Source organism: Podarcis liolepis (assembly GCF_965112155.1).
Source record: "Podarcis liolepis genome assembly, chromosome: Z".
NCBI classification, from domain to species: domain Eukaryota; kingdom Metazoa; phylum Chordata; class Lepidosauria; order Squamata; family Lacertidae; genus Podarcis; species Podarcis liolepis.
This window is the reverse complement of record NC_139570.1, coordinates 42,301,679-42,319,389: the sequence shown is the minus strand read 5'-3', so window position 1 is coordinate 42,319,389 and position 17,711 is coordinate 42,301,679. Positions and strand designations below refer to the sequence as shown.

At 44.9% G+C, this 17,711-nt stretch overlaps 1 protein-coding gene across 11 annotated transcripts in view; it reads right to left on the bottom strand.

The window, feature by feature from the left end:
* CACNA1B (calcium voltage-gated channel subunit alpha1 B) overlaps positions 1-17,711 on the bottom strand; it is a 325,506-nt gene that overhangs the window by 113,589 nt on the left and 194,206 nt on the right. For all 11 annotated transcript variants that reach the window (XM_083485649.1, XM_083485651.1, XM_083485652.1 and 8 more), the window contains 5 exons: positions 14,384-14,496; positions 14,111-14,242; positions 11,707-11,779; positions 4,502-4,619; positions 1,263-1,330 (listed from right to left, as the gene is read on the bottom strand). In XM_083485649.1, the coding sequence (XP_083341775.1) occupies positions 1,263-1,330; positions 4,502-4,619; positions 11,707-11,779; positions 14,111-14,242; positions 14,384-14,496 (504 nt within the window). The remainder of the gene's footprint in view (positions 1-1,262; positions 1,331-4,501; positions 4,620-11,706; positions 11,780-14,110; positions 14,243-14,383; positions 14,497-17,711) is intronic.

Genomic DNA, 17,711 nt, shown 5'->3' with positions numbered 1-17,711 from the left:
TGGGCATGGTGTGACACAACAAATAATTCCACTGTACAGCACCACTATTCCTCCAGCCCTTCCACACATGTGTGCTTCTGTTCTCACATGACTTACCCATTAAAAACAGCAGGAAAGAATGATACACCAGTATGCCACTCCAAATTTTGTCACTTTGCTCCTGCAATTTTCTGGGTTAACTGGAAATGAGCCCTAAACATGCACTAGATTCCTCTAGATTTCTGGAAGAGTCCATCAAGCTCAAATATAACATGGAGAGAATCACTTAAGTAAAATGGAATAAACTGTCATGGGAATGCTGTGATGGCAATGCTCTGCTTCCACTGTTAGAGACAGAAATGCTTCTGAATTCCAGTTGTTGGATTCCACAGAGGTGGGGAAAGTGCTCTTGTGCTTAAATCACGCTTGTGAGTTTTCCACATGCATCTGGTGAGCTGCCAATACTGCCAGCTTGGCCCCACAACTGTGGGTGCCTGGGGCCATGGGTGACATGTGGCATGCATGGCCTTGGCACCAAAATTTGTGGGTGCCCAGCCCCTTCATGGGGAATTTTGTGAGTGCTCAGGCACCCAGGGTCCCAGGGAGTTGGCACCTATGTTGGCCGCCGTAAGAGAAGAATGCTGTGCTAGATAGGCCATTGGACTTTATCCAGCAGCCTCTCCTTATGTTAACGAAAGCAAAAGGACATACTTCTTCACACAGGATGTAGACTAATGATGGAATTTTCTCCCATGAGGTGCTTTAGATGGCTTTAGAAGATTGGATGAATTCATGGAGGATAAAGCTATATCAATGACTACTAGCAATAATGTGTATGTTTTCCTTCCGCGGTTGGAGGTAGTATGCCTCTGAAAACCCATTTGTGGGAATCTCAAGCACTCAGCAGATTCTTCTTTCAGGATTCCCATAGGCATCTGATTGGCCACTGTGAGGGGAAGAAATGCTGGACTAGATGGGCCTTTGGTCTGATTTAGCAGCCTGTTCTTATATTTAAACCAGTAGAGGGTATACAGCAAGGATGTGGGACTTGTGACCAGCATGGCCAATAGTCAGGGATGATGGGAATTCAGCAATGCTTGGAAGACCACAACTTCCCCATCTGTACAAGAAGATGAAAGAAGCTCTGTGGAGCCCAAAGCTCAATTGTATTTGGGGTAATAGGCAGCAATATAAAAGAAAAAAAGACAAACTACCAGCTTCTTCCACCAAGGGATCAGTGGTTCCAACAGCTGCTGAGAACCTTGGTGCATTCTTACACTCACCTTGGTCAACTCCTGTGCATTGGCAAGGTTGTCCACAGCAATGGCCAAGAAGACGTTCAGGAGCGTGTCTGGTTAAGCTGCTAAGGATCTTTTTAAAGAAAACCCTGATATCCCCACAAATCAGTATGAATGCTCAATAAACAGTCTGGCATTGTATAACTTCTCTACAATCAAATCAGGATGAATACTCAATTAACAGTCTGAGTTGTCTAACTTCCCTGCAAGCAAATCAGGATGAATGATCAATAAACAGGTCATCATGAGGTGACCTATGTGCGTGACATAATTCTGATAATGTGTGATCACTGAAAAACATTTTAAAAAGTGACAATTATTAAATGATTTTGAAGCCAGATCTGGTTATATGATCAACCTGAATAAATCAGAACAGTTGCGTTATATAACATAAAGAATATTGGAAAACATTATTTAAAGCATGTCCAATTACATGGTGGGACTTCAATCTGTTGTTTCAGAGCTTGGATAACTGATCAGTGCAAAACCTGGTTAATTATAATCATAATAAATGATAAAAGTATATTTAAATGGCCCTTGATAGATTGTTATAAGTAAAGGTCCCCTGGGTAGGAAGACTATCAATTGTAAATATGAAGATGATACATTGCATGCTCTTCCTTTGCTTTTAAGTATAATTGGTTGTATTCAAGAAACATTTAATTCAGAGTGGACACACTGACATTAATGAACCTAAGTTACGTATGTTTCTTAATTTCAGTGGACCTACTTTGGCACTGGATACCATCTAATGTTATCAGTAGACTATGGAACAACAAGTGGCATAAAACTAGTGCCGGGTTTTTATTGGCTAGTATGATAGCCAGAAATGTAACCAAAACATCATATAATTCAGGGCTGGGGAATCTAGGTGTCAGATAGAGAGGCATATAGGGCTGATTTACCATCTGGGCCTGAGGTTCCTTTTCCCTAAAACAGATCCCTCGACTATTCCTAAATTCTGCACTGTGAATAGTCCTCTAAATGCTTTGTAGTCAGTATTTGAGCTGTGCATGAAATTCATCAAGTCAGAAAATTGCCGCCATTGCGCTCTTGCATATTTTCACCTCCAGCTACCTGCTCTGACTGTACTGCATGGATGTTTCCCCTTGCTTGATGCGGCCTAATTATTTCAAGTCAAGTCTGTTTTGAACAGATAGGCTGAAGTCCCCCGTCCGTCCCCCACCTCTCTCAGCCAGCTAACTTTTACATATCTTTTTAGATGCTTCTATTAACTTTTCATTTGGCAGCTAATAAGGCTGGGAAGTGATGAGAAAGACAGCAGTGTGTCTTGAGCATTAGCAACTGTATTCAAATTGAGGCAGGTAGCTGGAATTTAGGGCAAAAAGCAATTCAGCACAAAGGCGACTTCTACAAAAAGGCTGCAAAGAGAGAGTTGGTCAGAGTTTGATTTTTCTTTTTTAAAAGAAAAGAAAAGGGGGGCAACAAGCACATTTAGGGCAACAAATGGTCCATCATGGGGAGTCTGTATATAGAGAGCCTTTGTCCCTGGATGCTGTTGGCCTACAATTCCCACCCTCTGTTGGCTGGGAATGGTTGGGGGTTGGAGTCTGACAGCATTTGGAAAACGAAGGTTGGGGAGAAGCTGATTTAAAAGCAAAATGCGAAGAGTACGTCTTTGTGCAGATCCACTTGTGATCTGAGCACCACACTGGCAGCATCATCTATATAGATTTTCCAGTTCTGACTGTTAGAATTCATCTGCTCAGGAAAAGAAATGACAAGCCTGGATGAATGTTGGGGGGGGGGCTCTAATGACTGCTGCTGCCACTCAACTATGGAATTCACCTATCTTGCTTTTACCAGGTATATAAGGGCAGGGTTGCCAAAGGCAATGCCTTTGTAGGTGCCTCTATGTTGTACAAAGCACAACATTCAGTATGCACTTAGCACTGCACTTGGAGTCACACACAGTCACTCCGGACAGTGAAAGATTGCAACAGAATGTTCTTGCCATTTTAAAGGAAGGGGTGGTTTCTGTATGGTCTGGCTCACACATAACACTAAGCCAGGTGAGGAGACTCAGGCCCCGGCCCAGGGAGCAAATGAGGCCCTCTGTTACCTCTCTATCTAGCCCTTGGGAATCTCCACAAGCCAGACACAACATCCATCATTGGTCCTGCTTTGCACCCTCCCTGAGATTACCCCCACCCAGGTGGGAATGTGCCCTTGAGCTCTGACAATGCCTTTTGCTTATCTGATGGATGCCCACTACTGACATATGCCAAAGGTCTCCCAGAAGAGAGTGTGGCTAAAAAAAGATTTCTCCCCTCTCTGCTAAGTCATGGTTTGTTTAGTCCAAGTGTGGTTTGTTGGAGTATCCAATCCCAGCCCAGCAGACTAACCAAGGTTCGCTTTTTGTCAACAAACCATAATGTGAAACGTGGCTTGCTGTTGCTTTACAAACTATTGCTATGGTTTGGCATTATGTCTGAACCAAACAGCCTTGCTCAACTATAGTCTTTTGGCTACTTCCTCACCCAAGAAGCCCCCCAAACCACAGAACAGGGGTCAGCAAACTTTTTCAGCAGGGGGCTGCTCTACTGTCCCTCAGACCTTGTGGGGGGCTGGGCTATTTTGGGGGGGGGGGAGGAATGAATTCCTATGCCCCACAAATAACCCAGAGATGCATTTTAAATAAAAGGACACATTCTACTCATGTAAAAACACCAGGCAGGCCCCACAAATAATTCAGAGATTCATTTTAAATAAAAGGACACATTCTACTCATATAAAAACACGCTGATTCCCAGACCGTCTGCGGGCCGGATTGCCTACCCATGCCATAGAGGTACCAATCTGGAAAAATATATCTAGGCTTATTTGCTCATCTGTGAGATGAACAAACCAGCATTTAAAAAACAACAACACATGTCTTAGCGTTATGTGTGTTTGCAGGTTGAAAAATAATAATATATGTTTATTCCTTTTTTCAGGTGGGAGGAAGAATAACAACAGGAAGCTTGCACTGCATAAATGGGACTATCAAAGTTTAGGATTTCACCAGCTGGATGCTCCCCCAGCCCCCCAAACAAACACACTTCACAAATACTACTACATTTCATAATAAATCAATATTTCTACTAATGGGTTTCCACCAGCTGCCCATTAGCACGTGGCTGCTAAGGTTGAATATGCATTTTCTAGCAATGGAGCAGCCTAAAATGCCATTAGCAAATCAGATTTTGGCAGGGCAAGGATACAGTTACCGAACAGTGTCAAGACAATGAAGTAGATGGATGAGAACATTCCTGAGTGGACGCCCCCTTGAGATTCTATCCCCTGGTACATCACTGCATTCCAGTCTTCTCCAGTCAGAATCTGTAAAGTTAATTAGAGTAAAAAATAAGAAAGTGTGAGGGGAGGGTGGGAAAGATAATTAAAACCTTTTCCCAGATAGTTTGGCTTGTTTAGAGCAGTTCTGGGGAACCTCAGCCCTCTGGCTCCCTCTGTCAGGTCTTTGGGCCTGTCCCCAGGCCATACCTTTCACTGGTCTTACTCCACTCTCTCCTTAAGTGCACAGTTGTAACTATAGCCACATCCACACCAGAAGTTTAAAGCACATGGCTTCCTGCAGAGAACCCTGGCAGCTGCAGTATGCTAAGGGTGCTGGGAACTGTTGCTCTGTGAGGGGCAAGCTATCATTTCCAAGATTCTTTGCTGGAAGTTGTAACTGCCAAAGTGGTATAAATATGTTTTAAATGCATGGTGTAGATGTGACCAATGCCTCTAGTTTGCCTGGATGGGGAAGTGTGTGCACATAGGTCTGTGTGTCCATCTATTTCTGACTTTCGCATTGCTACAATGTGGCCTTCGGCCATTTCCATCCACTGCCTCTGACCCTGCCCACCCCTAGCATGTGGCCCCAAAAGGCTGCCCATGAGCGAATGCTGTCCTTGGGATGAAAATGATCTAAATGACTAAGGTCATTTCCCACCCCTGTGGTGATGCCTTCATTAAGAAGGCTCTCCCAGCGGACTTCAGGTTTCTGAGAATGGCGAAAATGAGTGCCAGTCTAATCGACTGACAGACTCAAGCCCCGCAGAGACACAGGGGGAAGCTCCAAGGTGAGGTGCACCCCCTAAAAAGCCTGTGATTGAGCCTGCGGACATGGCAATATCTCAACTCCACGGGAGTGGAGCCTCAAACTCCTACCTGCAGCAGAGATCTTCCAAGAACTACATTTTGGCTGATGGAAATGTAAAGAAGATTAATTATTGGATCTAATTAGGCTGAATTCGGTGCTAGACGGAGGAGTAAAAAGGAAGTCCATCCCCATCTTCTGAGTAATTATCGCTGCATGGAAACAACTTGCAAGTGAGAATGGTATTAATTTTACTTGACTCTATTAGATATATGTCTGCCGATGGGAAAGGTGGATTAAAAGCATCTGAAACCCATTCTTTACTACCTTTTATTGGATTTATAATGGAGAATTGTGGAGAGGAGCTTGCACGACTAAAGCCATAGGTGAATCTGAGCCCAGCAGAGAAAGCTTGAAACAAGACTAACGAAGTACTCTGTGGGGTGAGGATATGGAAGCATATATGGGCTTTACAAGGCACATTTTGGTTGGAGTGGTTTAAAGAAGACTGAGCTTGCTCCTAGTGTGTGTGTGTGTGTGTGTGTGTGTGTGTGTGTGTGTGTAAAGATAAATTGGTACTTTAAAGTTTGGAACTGGCTATAGAGGCTGAATATCAACAGCGCCAGATATTGGACAACATCTGAGAACCCCCTACGCCACCTTTCTAGAGCTGGAAGCCTGGTAAATCTCTCTCTGGTTGTGGGAAGGAAAGGCATTTGGACTCTACCAGAAAAGAGGAATTATAATGATCTTCAACTGTCTGTAACTCTTTATCTCACTTCAAGACATTTTTAGAGAACTGGATCAGTGAGAGTCTTTTACTCTCCTCTGGATTATTAAGTTGTGATTTTGTGTGGACAAACTGCTTTTGTTTTCTTTTTAAAGTAGATATCTGTTTAACCTGAATGTTAATTTGAAAGCTGGATTTTATTTCAAATTGTATACATGTAACATGCAATCGGGCTGGAGGGAGTGGGAAAGTACAAAAGACCATGTTCCTTGGGAAAGTGTTACTTGGTGGCCTTGACAAAACTGACAAGGTACGGCTGGAAAATTGGTTGTCTTGAGAACAAGGGAAAGAGAAACTTGGCAAGGGCAGAGTGAATCGAGTAGAAGGAGTATTGGATATTTTCACTCTGTTCGGACCATTTTTGATTGTTTTAATAATAACTTATTGAACATGGCAATTAAAAAGCAACCAACCCCAAGTTCGGCTAGAAGGACTTCTGTACAGGACATGGGGGATAAGCCTTATGGTGAATGGGTGGAATTCTTCTATGAACTGAGAAGTTGATTAAGGAGATAAAGGAAAATTTGGATAAGACAGCAGATAAACTTATAGCCCAAATGGACAAAAATACTGAAATGGTGACAGAACTAATTATTAAGGTAGAACCAGCGACAAAGAAAACAGAAGTGGTGGAGGTCTTGATGCAAGGGCTGGAGGAAATTTTTAGAAAAATGGAAACTGTGATTGATATGAAGAAATATCAGGAGACACTCGGGGCAGATATGGATGGCATGGGGGGTAGACAGGAAATATTTGGGAATGCCTTGGTGGCAGAAATGAGGCAGAAATTACAGCCTCTGAGACCAAGAGGAGACTGTGAGGAAGGTGAGCAGGATTTTAAATCTGACTTAACTGATAGTTGCCTTCCAGTGAAATTTCAATATGCCAAAGTTAGGAAAAAGAACGGGAAACACTCATTGTATATATGCAAAATAATGTAAATAAATTGATATATTGGCAGGGTCAGACTTCACACTTGCAATCTGCAATGAAGTATGTGTAAGGAAATGCAGAAGAATTTTGTTAATATAAGGAACCAGAAGAGGGAATGAAGGGAAGTCATGAAGTCTAAAGCAGTGTTTCCCAACCACTGTTCCGCGGCACACTAGTGTGCCGCGAGATGTTGCCTGGCGTGCCGCGGGAAAAATTAAAAAATTCGAAAGATATATTTTTTTTAAAGTCAAATTTTCGATTGGGGCGCCGTCACTAGATGACCCCTGGGGTTCCCTCCCTCCCTCCCGCTCTGCGCCTCCCTCCTCCTCCTCCTCCTCCTCCTCCAGGGAGGCCCTTCCTGGCTCTCGGCCAAGGCTTGGCGGCTGCCACTCACTCACTCGCTCGCCCACCTGTCCCTCCATCCCTGCACCCGGCCTCTCCCCCTCCGTCCCCGGCGTGGGGGCTGCCGGGATCCGTAGTCCCCTCGCCCTTGGGCTCCGCGCCCGCGCGGGGTGCGCAAACTACGTTTCCCAGCGTGGCCTGGCGGGCCGGGCGTTTTGTTTGAAGCGCTCTTCTCCCGGCCATGGAATGAGCGCGGCGGCGGCGGCCGGGCAGGCAGGGGCTCTTCCGCGCAGACCCTGCACAGCCTGCCTGCGCCCCCGCGGAGATCGGGCGGCAGGATGGAGCCCGGGATCCTCGCGGAGGCGGAGCGGCGGAGGCGGAGGCTGCCCCCCAGGTAGGGCTGCGTCGGGGGTTTTTTATTTTTGCAATGCTGCATCCGCGCCGGAGGGGACGCATCGGACCGCGGGGAGACCCCTTGGCGGGCGTGCAAGGCAATGCATGCGTGCAGGCGTTGCATGGAGTGCAGTGCAATGCAATGGCAACGCGGCGCCCTGCATGCATGCATGCAACTTCCACCAGCGCTCCGGACTTGGCAGGTGAGGGGGGTCCCCAGTGGGTGGCACAGAGAGCCGGGAGGGCGAAGGGGAGCTGGGGGGAGCAGCGCTGCTCCCCGAGCCGAGCCCGGGGGGAAACTTCGGCGTCGTTGCGCCGGGTGTTGGAAGTGGAGGCTGGCGGGGGCCCCTCACCTGCAAAACCTGGTCGCCTCTCATATATTTCGTGCATTGCATTCATCACCCGCTTTCTCCTCCAAGGAGCTCCCGGGGGCGCGCGTGGTTCTCCCCGTGTTATCCTCGCAACAACAGCCCTGCGAGGTGGGTCAGGCGAGTGGCCCAAGGGAGCACCCAGGGATTGTCCTGGCCAGGTGGGGTGATTTGAACCCTGCTCTCTGCCCGGTCTTCGTCCTCATTTAGCCCCCACATGTGCATGACTGTGCATGACTGAGGTTTTCCCCCCTCGTCTTGGCTATGGTGTGAGTCTGTGCTGTTAATTAATGGGGTTCTGCCTTCGGAGAAGATGAGCCAGCCCTCAAGGAGGTGATTATGTAATTTGCTAGCAATTCATGTCCCTCCCGGCGTGACGCTGCGCGCTGACGTCACGGGGCTGTAATGGTGGTGTGCCTCGAGATTTTTTTCATGAAACAAGTGTGCCTTTGCCCAAAAAAGGTTGGGAAACACTGGTCTAAAGAACCTCAAAGATAAGGTTTTGAAATGTTTTTGTGAATAGGGATGGGGGGATTTGTTTTTTGTAGTTAATTGTGGAAATTAATTGTGAAAAAACCAATAAAAATTATTTAAGGAAGAAGGAGGAGGAGGAGAAGGCTCTCCCAGCTAGTTCTGATGTCATCTTTTGGGAGCTGGTGAATATATTTTTAACCTGTAAAGACTTTGAAGAGATGGGCTCAATAAAAACATTATCCTGCTTTTTATTCTTCTATTGTTGTTGCTGCTGCTACTGTTGTGTTGTGTCTATAGAACTGTGTGTTTCCATGTTGCCTGTAGAGAAAGGAATGACCTCACCCTGTTCCCACCACCAGCATACAATTTCTTCCACCTGCAACTGGAAGCAGTAAAGTCCAAGGAGTCAACCATCTTGTTTCCCTAAATATGTAGATCAGTGCATAGCAAGAATTAGTCCATAGTCTTAATCTGGATTAAATTGTTGGGGGGAGGGGTTAATTGTCAGGCCTTATTTTGAACAATCACTGGACTGTTTCATTTTATTGCACATTTGTTAATAGAATGTGTTTTTCATTAGCTGAGGTCTTGCAACAGCAAATGAATTATGTAAAGCATTTTGATGTTGTCAGAAGACTTGAGCCTGGTTTAGTCTGGAAAGGCAGCACACAGATAAGCAATGATGATGATGACACAGTGCTTTGTAAGGTTATGCACACATGTAAGAGGTGTTGTGAGTAGGTGAAAAGGGGCTAATATGGATTTATTTGGACTATTGTATCTTCTTTCCATTCCATAAGCATCAGAAGTACAGTTGGTGGCCCACCTAGTCCAGAATCCTGTTCTCACTGTGGCCAGCTAGATGTTCATTAAGGGAAGCCTGCAAGCAGGACCCAGGTGCAACAGCAAGTCTCCCCACTCAAAATTCCCAGCAACTGGTATTCAGAGGCCAGAGAGGGTAAGCCTGGGATTGGAGAGGAAGCACCTCTCCCTTGGTGGCCTCCATTTCTGTATGACTTCGACAGGAAGCCCTCCTCCCATGTGCAAAGGCTGCCCAACCCTTGAGCTTCCAGAGCTTAGAATGTCTCTCATTTCCTCTTACCTAGCTGAGTAAGGGTTTGCCTTTTTCATTTGCTTCCTGCCTGATTAGCATTCCTGTCCCCAATTATAATGCTCTGCAGAAACCAGAATGTCAAATGCAATGGGTCCCACATTCCACTCTTTTCATTATCTCCTATGAACTCAGATCCATCTCTCAGGCTATTGTCCTTGTTAATTTAGGGAGCTGATTGTGAAGACAGAAAAGCAGGTCACATCATCTGCTAACCACCACGGCAGACAAGGGCCACAGAGATGGATTCTGGTGACATGACAGAAAAGCCAAGGGCCATGGTTCTGTGTGCTGACAGAAATCACCACACTCTTGCCTGGTTACAGTTGATATCAGCTGGAGGTTAGGGATGGGGAAAGAAAATTCAGGTCTCATATATTTGAGGAAAATGACACACCAAAAACGTGTTATATTAGGGGAAATTACTTGCAAAAAGGTAGTTTTGGGAGAAAATGCATACTGAAATGGCAATGACTTTTCTGGAGGATTTTGTTTTTAAAAAAGTAAACTGGTGTGGAAATATGGCAAACTGAGCTTAAGAATGGAAAAACAAGAAACTGAAATTGAACAAATTCATCCACACCTATTGGACATTTGTTTTCTGAGAGTTCTGTGTTTTGAATTCTCCACCCAACTAAGTAAGGATAATGGCAAGGACACCATCATTGCACATTCATTTATATATCCAGTTCCACTGCTTGACTACCCAGTGACTCCTGTAAGAAACCCCAAGTCAATAGGAATATGAGATTAAAACCCCAATTCAAATCTCTCCTCTGCCAGAAGCCTGTCTCAGGGGTGAGTTACTTCCAGTCCCAGCTAAGCCTGCCAGATACCTTGTTCAGCCCTTGGGGCCATTTCAGCCTAAGCACATACACCTGCCCTATTGTAACAGATGTCATATATGGTACGAGGTGTGGGGCAGGCATAAACCTGGCTCAGCTGATAAGAGGGGTTTAGGCCCTGCTGATCTGCTGCAAAGTCCTATGCAAAGCTGGCCACAAGATCACACTTCAAAAGAGGCTTTGTGAGGCTAGGTAAGTCACGAAAGGCCCCTTTCAAAGTGCTGCGCAAGATAGCATTTGTCATGATCCCCATGAGCTCAACTGGATCATGACTGGATTGGCACTTGCTGACAAATAAGGAAGGTGAGGAGGAAGGTGAGAAGGATGCCCTTGGGGGTGGACAGCCTGTAGAGCACAGGGGAGGAGAGGCACTCCTGCTGGTTCCCTGCCCTGCACCTTCCATGCAGCAGATAGATTTCCTAGCAATAGGGGCTGGCATTGACAAACCAGTCTGTGACATCAGATGACTGACAGTTGCCTGGCTCTTCCCACCTCTCAGATTTGGCCAACGAGAGGTGGGGGACCTAACCATCTGGCCGCCTGGCCAGATCCAGTTCCTCACCTTTTGCTTATCTCTTGGCTTCAGTCTCTGTCCCAAACTAATTGCAATACGGATGCAATATTCTTGGCCTATTTTACAAGGCTGAGAGGCCTGGAGCTAAGGTTGAACGATGAGCTGAGGTTAAATAAGTTGGATATTTTTAGCCTAGAGGAGGAGAAGTGTGTTTAAGAGACAGTCTCATAGCCATCTTCAAATATATTGAAGGGGTTGTTCCATAGACAATGACAGACATGTGTTTTCAGTTGCTTGAGTCACTGTGTTCAGATTACAAGGGAATATGACTAAGTATTAGGAAAAACTTCCTGATGCCACAAGCTGTTTGACAGTGGGACAGACTGCCTCAGAAAGCAGTGGGCTTATCCTTGATTAGCAGCTTTCAAGCAGAGGCTGGATGGCCCCCTGTCAGACATGCAGAAGCAGCAGATTTCCTGCATCAGCAGTGGGGAGGACTATATGATCTCTGAGGACCCTTCAGCTCTTTTGCACCAAGTCAAGAGTGCCCTTACCTGAAACACAGTTAGAATAGCAGTGGGGAAAGTATCAAAGTTTGTGGTTGGTGTTTCGTCACTAAAATGAAACCTAGAAAGAGGCAGAAAATGAATATTAATGGCAGGGTAGAATGCTAATAATCTTTTAAGAGCTGCCTTGCTGGATCAGACCAAAGGTCCCTTTACTCCAGCATCCGGGCTCTTACAGTGGGCACCTATATGCCTTTGGGAAGCCTTCAAGGAGGGCATGAAGGCAAACGACCACCCCATGATTTGTGCCTCCCCCCAAGTGACTGGTATTCAGAGGTACAACTGGGACTTGCAATAAAATGTTGCAGCAGGGAGTGTGCCTGTTCAGGGTTCAAGCCAGACAGCCATGCCCTTTCTCCAGGATGCTCCATAACATTCTCCCTTCCACCAGTCTTCTGTCTGAGCATGCTCAGTCTTCAATAGTCTGTTTTTGGGGGTGGGGTGGGGGATCCTGCTCCCTCCAAGAACACCACTTGACACCATTATGACACCAGATGTTTGGCAGGTGGGTGGGCCTCCTAACTGTCAAAGGTGGCCTGTGGAGAGGAGGGGAAGATAAGAATCTGGTCCATTGGGCAAAAAAATCTACTGCCTTATTTTCAGGAGTGGTGGTACATGGTCCCACCTTATTGCTCTGCTCAACAGTTTGGTAAGCCACGTTTTGCACCAACTGCAGTTTCCAGGCAGTCTTTAAGGATAGCCACTCATTTAATGACCTATGGTGGATGGAAGGGTGCAGCTTGTTACTCTATGGATATATGGCTTAAAGAAGTTCTGTTTCTTGCCATTTCTGAAAAACTGTCATAAAATACATGTCACTGGGGTGATGTGGACCCATGCAACTTTGCTTCTGCTTGGGAGCTGATTGTGATTTATATGACTAAACAATCTTCATGGTTGGCACATTCCCACTAAATATGAGCTTAATTGGCAACATTCATGAATATTTGGGATGTTTGGTGCAAGTATGAATCTTGTGTTGTTATTGTTACTATTACTATTATTATTACTTATTAAATTTGTAGACTGCTCTTCATCCGAAGATCTCAGGGCAGTTAACAACAGAAAAATGCAAAATGAGAATAAAAACTACATGATAAAACAAAACCGAATCAATAACCACCTTCCCACAAACACATTTTAAAAGCCACAGAATGTTAATCAGCCAAATGCCTGGTTGAAGAGAAACATTTTTGCCAGGTGCCTAAAGATATGTAATGAAGGTGCCAGGTGAACCTCCCTGGGGAGAGCATTCCACAGACAGGAGGCCACCACAGAAAAGGCCTGTTCTTGTGTTGCCGCCCTCCGAATCTCTCATGAAGGAGACACATGAAGAAGGGCCTCACAGGGTGAACGCAGGGTCCAGGTTGATTCATATGGCGAAAGGCAGTCCTTGAAGCATTGCGGTCCTGTGCCGTTACGGGATTCTGTTCCACTAATGAATATATTTTAAATCATTCATTCTTTTTAAGCTTTCTATAATTATTAAGATTATTATTTTATTATCTTGTAATTTTATTCTTCCTTATTTCATGACTGTTTTTCAGTACAGCTAGAGTGAACCTAGAGAATCAGCAGCTCGCCACAATCAGCCCTTTGGCACGTTCTTCTCTAGGAGGACCGCTTACTTTTAAGGGAAGAGCTGGTGCTCTGATGTTTTTATTTTAACAATCTGTATGTAACGTTTTATGTGTATATGCATATATTTTCATTCTACTAGTAATGTTCTGCCTTGTTAATAACTGTCCATTCTGGGTTACTTCTTCAAATCTTGGAATCCCCTTCTTTTATCAATTTTTTTTTTTTTAAGGGTAGCCCAATATAGAGTGCATCAAAGCAGTCCAAACTGGACGTTAGTGATCTCCAGCATGGATTATTGAGGCCAAGTAGCCTTTGTCTAGCAGTGGCCATAAGTAGTGAACCAGCCAGAGCTGGGCATAAATATTCCTTGTCATTGAAGACACTTGAGCTTCCAGTGAGAGATTTGAATCAAAGAGTACTCACAGATAAGAACATAAGAGCCCTACTGGTTCAGGCTGAAGGCCCATCTAGTCCATCATACTGCTCTCATAATGGTCAACCAGATGCCTACAGAAATCTGAAATGCAGGACATGAAACAACCCCACAGAGCTATTTAAAAGTGGTGAACCAGCTGGTTCTGTCCAGCTTGGAATCGGGAGAAACTTAAGTCCGTCTGCAACCTGCTGTGAGAGATTAGCAAAACATTCAGAGTGCAAACATCTGAAACTGGAGCCAAAACTATCGCAAGTCCAGTAGGCAGCATGCCTATGAATACCAGTTGCTAGGAATCACAAGCGGGGAGAGTACCGTTCCTTGTAGCCAGACGCCCGTCAAAAGTTTATTGAGATTAATTTAGTGAATTGAACTTACTGTCCTCCAAAAAGCTGCATCCCCAGCAAAGCAAACACAACAATGAAGAGGAAGAGGAGGAACAGCAAGCTGATGATGGACTTCATTGAATTCAGCAAGGAGACCACCAGGTTCCTCAAGGAGTTCCAGTACCTGGGATTCCAAACCAAACCAAGCCAGTTAACGAATGCATCAGGATTTCTGAAAGTGGGTTTTCCAAGTGCATAAATTCCCCTTCACACATCCCACACTAAAAAGAAAGAAAGAAAAAGGAAGAAGAAACTTAAAACATACTTGGTAACTTTGAAAATCCTCAGCAGCCTGAGAGCCCTCAACACGCTGATGCCAAAGGAGGTCCCGGGCTTCACTGCAGCCCAGATGACTTCGAAGATGCTCCCCACAATCACCTGCAAGAAACAAAGAAGTGATGGGCTGATGTGGGGGGAAAAGAAGATCTGATCATCGCCAATGAGCAATTTCCAAAAAGAAGGGGTTGGAACTAAGGTTAGTCCTACTCAAAGTAGACCCACTGAAATTAATGGACCCCAGTGATGTCCATTGATTTCAACGGGTCTTCTCTGAACAGGAATAATATTGGCACCAAACCAATGGGCTAATTTTGTAAGCTTCTTCAGTCTCTGCCTCAGGCAAGGACTGTCTATTCAATCTTTCTATACAAGAGAGAGGCTTTCACAAACTGAGGTAAAGTTGTTTTAATACCAAATACCTGAAGAGGGTTTCTTTTTTGGGGCAGTGTGTGTTAATGGTTCTAATGATATTTCATAGTTCCACTGCTAACTGTGATGCTTTATTTACAAATTCACCACCATCAAAAACCCTGCAAAACAGTCTGCTTTCTGAAGGGTCAGGTGTGTGAGAGGGGAGGAAAATCTCAATAAAGCCTCTCAGAAAAACTTGCAACCACTAATGTGGATTAGAACTCCCATTGTCTTAAAGTCAAAGGAACAGGGCAGGTAATACCACCCTTTGCTTAGCCTTTTGAAGTGGGGATGAGTGCTGTGGCTCTGTGGCAGAGTATCTGCTTTGCATGCAGAAGGTACCAGGTTCAATCCCCAGCATTTCCAGGTAAGACTGGGGATATCCCTACCAGTGTAGACAATCCTGAGCTAGGTGGGCCAATGGTCTGACTGTAGAAGATAACTTCCTATGTTCCTATGTCCTTCCATAAGGTTAAAAGTCTTCTTCTCTAGCAATCACTCATAGCCGAGTAAGATTGTCTTTCCATTCTTAAGTTGGGAATAGAGTAGTTGCTTTGGAAGATGATAATCAGGCATCCAAACAACATGACCAGCCCAACAAAGTTGATGTTGAAGAATCATTGCTTTGACACTGGTGATCTTTGCTTCTTCCAATACGCTAACATTAGTTTGCCTGTCTTCTCAAGTGATATGTAAAAAATTTTTGAGACACTGATGGAATCTTTTGAGGAGTTGGAAATGGCATTTATAAGTGGTCCATGTTTCACAAGAGCACAGTAAAGTTGGAAGTACAATATCTTTGTAAACAAGCATTTTGGTTTCCCTGTGAATGTCTTGGTCCTCAAACACTCTTCACTTCAATTGGGAGAAAGCTGCACTCACAGAGCTCAGTTGATGCTAGATTTCTGCATCATTGTTGGCCCTTATGGACAGATAACTATCCAGTTAGGAAAAGCAATTGACACTTCCCAATGTTACACTATTAAGATGGATTTGTGGTTCAGTGGACGGGTTGTTTTGTGCTTATTGATGCAGCACTTTGGTTTTTTGGATATTGAGCGACAGACCAAGCTTTCTGTAAGCTTCTGCAAAGATATTTAGGATGGTTTGGAGGTTGTCCTCTGAGTGTGCACACACTACGTCATCAGCATATTGAAGCTATATGATGGAGGTTATGGTAACCTTACTCTTTGCTTTCAGCCTACTCAAATTGATATATGATATATGATCTGTTCGATATATGATTTCTACCCCAGTGGGGAGTTTCCCTTTGACAATGTGTAGGATCATGGCGATGAAAATAAGAAATAGTTGGGATGATAATACATCCCTGTTTAATGCCTGATCCCACTGTGAATGGTTCACTTTGAGAGCCAGAGTGGGACTGCCTGCAGTACCCCAGGTGAGAGATAGGGTAGAGCACCTGAATGTGTGAAGGTTGAGTCTTGGTTCCAAACCAGGTGGAAACAGATCCATCTGGAGTATGTGGATGCTTTGTAAACTACCTTTTACCTGTATTTCTGTTTTGAGAAATTCTCTTCTAGTAACTTTTATGGTGATAAACAAGGTTGGTTTATTTGTATTCTTTTATGCAAACTTGCATGGACTAATTTTTTGTATATTTATTTATTCATTCATGTTGTGAGCCACTTTGGGTAAAATTTTGTGGGAAAGTGGAATACAAATTAAAGAAGAAGAAGAAGAAGAAGAAGAAGAAGAAGAAGAAGAAGAAGAAGACCTCTTAGGAGGAGCATATCAATATTCTTGTGTTTACACCTTGGGATGCCTTGCTGCATCATATCTCACTGGGTGCTCTTATACATTTTCCATCGTGTTGCTTTGTCAAACTAAACCAAACTACAAAATACTGCCAGCTCTCAAGAGGCTACAAGAAAGCAACAACTGGGGGATGGATAGAACTGGGGAAACATAATATGAGCAATGGGAATCACAAAGGGAGATAGTGCTTGATCCCAGTGGGATCAGCAAATGATGATGAATTAGCAAGTGATAAAATGTCTCTTCCCTACCCGATAGGAAGCCCACATTGGAGAGTTAATTACCAGCTCTGCATGCAGTGGAGCAAGACAGAAACAGCTGCACCCAGAGGAACAACTCAGGATGCTCTAAATACTAGAATGTTTAAAACTCTATTGACTGGAGGTTCTCCCCCATCTCTTTCTCTCCCCTCCCCCTTGGCATTTCAATTAATTAAGGCAGTGCTGGGGAACCCTGTGGCCTCCCAGATGCTACCAGACTCCAACTCCCATCAGTCCCAGTCAGCATGGCTGATGAGTAAGGGTGGTAGGAGATATAGTCAGGTGACTTCTGGGATGTCTGCAGGCATACCCCTCAACTGTCCTGGTAAAACTGGGACATCCCATTTTTTCCACACAAGAGCACAGTGCCCATTTTGAGTACCATGATTTCACCCCAAATAAGCACTTTTCCGGGGCTGCAGTCTCATGCAGCACCCCAAAACATGTGTTTTTGGTGCTGTGCTCTCATGTGAGTGAACAGCCCCCCTGTCACAATTCTTGGGGGCCATGCTGTTGTGAAGGTTGTGTGACTCACGCGGGAGCACACCCCTGTAAGACGTGCATCCTGGGTTTTCGCCTTGATGTGTTGGAGGGTATGCACGGGTTCCTCATCCTTGGTCCAGCGCACCATTCTCAGTGGGCATCCGCTTAGGAGAGGCATCCCATCCTGTGTGAGAGGAGGAGGATGTATCTTCCAAGGTGCTATGGTAAATAGACGCTGTTGTTCATAAAGAACAAAGAAAGGTTTTTAATTAGGGATGACAAACCTGTGGCCCTCCAGATGTTGTTGGACTACAACTCCCATCAGCCTCAGCCAACCTGATCAATGGTCAAGGGTGATGGAAGCTGTAAGGTAAAGGGACC